At 46.5% G+C, this 3262-nt stretch overlaps 1 protein-coding gene across 1 annotated transcript in view; it reads right to left on the bottom strand.

Moving 5' to 3' along the window:
- The window catches only part of gstcd (glutathione S-transferase, C-terminal domain containing), a 47743-nt gene extending 44923 nt beyond the window's left edge, over positions 1–2820 (bottom strand). Inside the window, exons 1-2 of the mRNA XM_030788261.1 lie at positions 2410–2820; positions 995–1498 (exon numbers count right to left, since the gene is read on the bottom strand). Coding sequence (XP_030644121.1) covers positions 995–1498; positions 2410–2820 — 915 coding nt within the window. The remainder of the gene's footprint in view (positions 1–994; positions 1499–2409) is intronic.
- Positions 2821–3262: the final 442 nt, after the last annotated feature.

Genomic DNA, 3262 nt, shown 5'->3' with positions numbered 1-3262 from the left:
AAATCACTCTGCATAAGAGCGAGCACTTAATAAATTACTGTGCAGAGTCTGACCTTCATAAACGCCTCTGGCAGTCGCCTGGGTTACGCACGCGGGCCGGGGGGGGCTGCTCTGAGTCAACAGCTCATTTGGTTAATGAAGCTGGGTGATGCTGCTGGAGTGCGGGGGGGGGGTAAAAATGGAGGAGGGAAAAGGGCCACAAACACAGCAGGGGAAATCAGTCACCCAGGTCTAAACGCAGAGGTGTTGGCCGTTTCTCTGTTCCACGCGCTCGTTTCTGGCTGCGCAAACACAATTTGTTAACGAAACCCCTGCGTTCTTGCCTTTCTATGGTTTTACACCGCGAGTCTTACTTAATGTAGATCAACGGCCCGTGCTAGATATTAAACCCCATTCTCTGGATTATTCACACGACAGTTCATCGCCAAATTTCTAACCTTGTTAATTGAATTATGCTTCTTATTCTCGAAGTCAAGTCAACTAGTAAACCGTGACTGAACCGTGTCAAAACGAGGTTCACATCACGAACAGGCATGTTCTTCGCTCATAAATTTTAAGGGAACCAACCCCCCCACCTCCTCCCCTTGTGCACATTAGAATAGACCACCTGTGAGTTGCAGTGTCTTACATCCAAAGTGTGAGAAAGAGAGAGAGAGAGAGAGAGAAACAGAGGGCAAGTTTCGCCTGATTTGAACTGAAAACCGCATCTGAATCTCGCAAATCTCACTGCATAATTCACAAACTCTTAGACACCTCCACTGTTTGCAAAAGACACACATGTGGCTTACACGGGCGTGACAGACAGGCCTAGGTACATTGAAAGAGACCTAAAAAAAAAAAACCCAACACAGACAATATCAATAAAATGTTAAAGTAACAGTTAATCTAGATGTATCTTTCCTGGTCTGACAGATTCTAATCCAAACAGACAACAGGCCTTAAACCAAGTGCATCGAAGTGTGAAGGCTCAGGAAATGTAACGGAAGCATCGTACCAGGTATTGATGGATACATGGCAACAGGACAACGTCAGTCAGAGTGAAGTACAACCCTTCGGCAAAAACATGCTCCAACTCGGGCAGCTCCGCGGTCTTCACTCTCCTGATGTCAGAGGGCCCTCTGGTGGAGCTGGACGTAGGTTCCTCCACAGAGAGCTTGGCCAGAGCAGCGCTGAGCTCTACTCCGCGAGGGGGCTCAGTGCCACGGAGCTCCACCAGAGGGCCCTCTCTCTCAGATTCAGTAGAGGTTTGGGTCTGCTGATGCAGCTCCTCCACTGGGCCCTTCTGGTCAGGATCAGAGGGCGAGGAGGTTTTCTTCTGCTGTTGGAGCTTCTGGCGACGGAGTTTGTCGTCGTTGTGGACCCTAACAGGCTCCCCGAGTTTTTTCTCCAGGTGGAGGATGGCTGTAGGTAGGTGAAAGGTCTCGTCAGTTGGGTTCAGTAGGTGGGACTCTACCGCTGAGGGAATTCCCAATTCACACAGCCTGGTCCACTGGCTAACCTGTATAGGATGGAATGATATTAAACACCGGAAAATACGTTTGTGGATTGGCTGTGGTTGCAGTAGTGGAGAAATAGGAAATACATTTTTGGCCTGTGTGATTCAAATTCAGTATTTTCTCATTCAGCTTGATAACTCATTAACTATAGCTATTCATGTGGCAGCCAGAGGAGGATGGGCTCCCCCTTCTGAGTCCTGGTTCCTCTCAAAGCTTCCTCCTATATAAGCTAAGATGAGCTTTAATGTGCAGCTGTTGCTTTTGGATTGCAAATTACTCAGGCCTGGTACTGTGTCAAGCTGCTTTGTAAGAATGTCTGGTGTGGGTAGAAAAAAAAAAGCAGCATACAGACAATATTGAAATGAATTGTTCTGTCATCAACAGAGACAAACTGCCCACTGCGATAAGCAGATGCTTAGAGTTAAATCCTGCTTTGAGGAAAAGTTGCTTTAAATTGTTTCTCTAGCAGAATTTTGAATAGTTTCATAATCTTCCAAAGTTTATCTAATACCACATAATGAGTATGTGAGGTCCGTCTTTTTTTTTTTTTTTTTTAATGATCTCTTTACTGGATTTTTCTAAAGGCACAGTAATAGGACAGTAAATAAATAGAGTGGTGACACTGGTCTGTGAGCTATATGGTTTGTTCTGCTCTTGTATTTATGGCCTCAGATTTGACCTTTATCCATTTAACAGATGTTCTTGTTTGTATTGATCACGTTGACATTTGCCAGGTCAGAGGGCACACGCCTCTGGAGAAATCTTTGGGTTAAATGGTTTGTTCTGAGACACAATGAAAACAGTTATAAAGGTCAGGATTCGAAGCCACAACACTGTGGCTGTTACGTCGTTATCATTACCACAAGACTCCTAGCATTTTTTAACCGGTTTGAAGTCAGTTCACACGTCTCACCTCAGCGCAAGCCTTCAGACAGGTGTTTTTGAAGCCCAGCAAAGAGGCCACGTCCCTCCGACTGGGCTGGACCTGACACGTTCTCTGAATGATGTGTCTCAGAACCACAGCCAAGCCAGCACGGCAGAAGGACCCTTCTGAGTCCAGTACCGCCGTGAGACGGCATGCTTTCACCAGCTCCGGCAGCTCCTCGGCTCGGATCTCAAGAACCTCCAGACTCGCGGGTACGAGATGCTTCCACGAGCGACTGCAGTCGGACGAGACCAGGAACACTCGGAAAGACGTGCACTCGCAGTAAGAGAGAAGGAACAGGGCGATAGAGGAGTGCAAAGGAAGAACAGTCTCTCCGTTTAAGGTGGAGAGTTCTAAAAAGAGGCTCTCTCTGTCGTCCTTACGGTCTGTGTGCTTCATTGCGCTGCTTGGAAAGAGAGAGCTTGACTTTGGCAACGTGGAACTGCAGGCAGAGATGAGGAAAAGCCGTAAGTTTACGTATCAAACCGACTTCATGCGCAAGGCGAATGCTCTTCAGTGAGACAGATAAAACGTTTTGATTTGCTTTTAGGGACAGTTTAGATGAATGGAGAGACTACCAGAGTGGACGCATGACAGTTACTCGTCGTCCATTCATAACATTGTGAGTCCGAAACACTTCTAAGCGATGTTAGGCGCTTAAACAATATTACGAGCACTGGAAACGTATGACACATTACATAAAAACAAAAGTAGGACTTTGTCAGTACTTTTTGTGTGTATACCCACTACGATGATTAAGACGACGGTCTGATACCGTAGAATTGCGATTCACATGTTTCCGCAGCGTCCTTGTGTTACATTGAAAACATACCGACTTGCC

The sequence above is a fragment of the Chanos chanos genome, chromosome 11, assembly GCF_902362185.1.
Source record: "Chanos chanos chromosome 11, fChaCha1.1, whole genome shotgun sequence".
NCBI lineage: Eukaryota > Metazoa > Chordata > Actinopteri > Gonorynchiformes > Chanidae > Chanos > Chanos chanos.
This window is presented reverse-complemented; position numbering and strand designations above follow the sequence as displayed.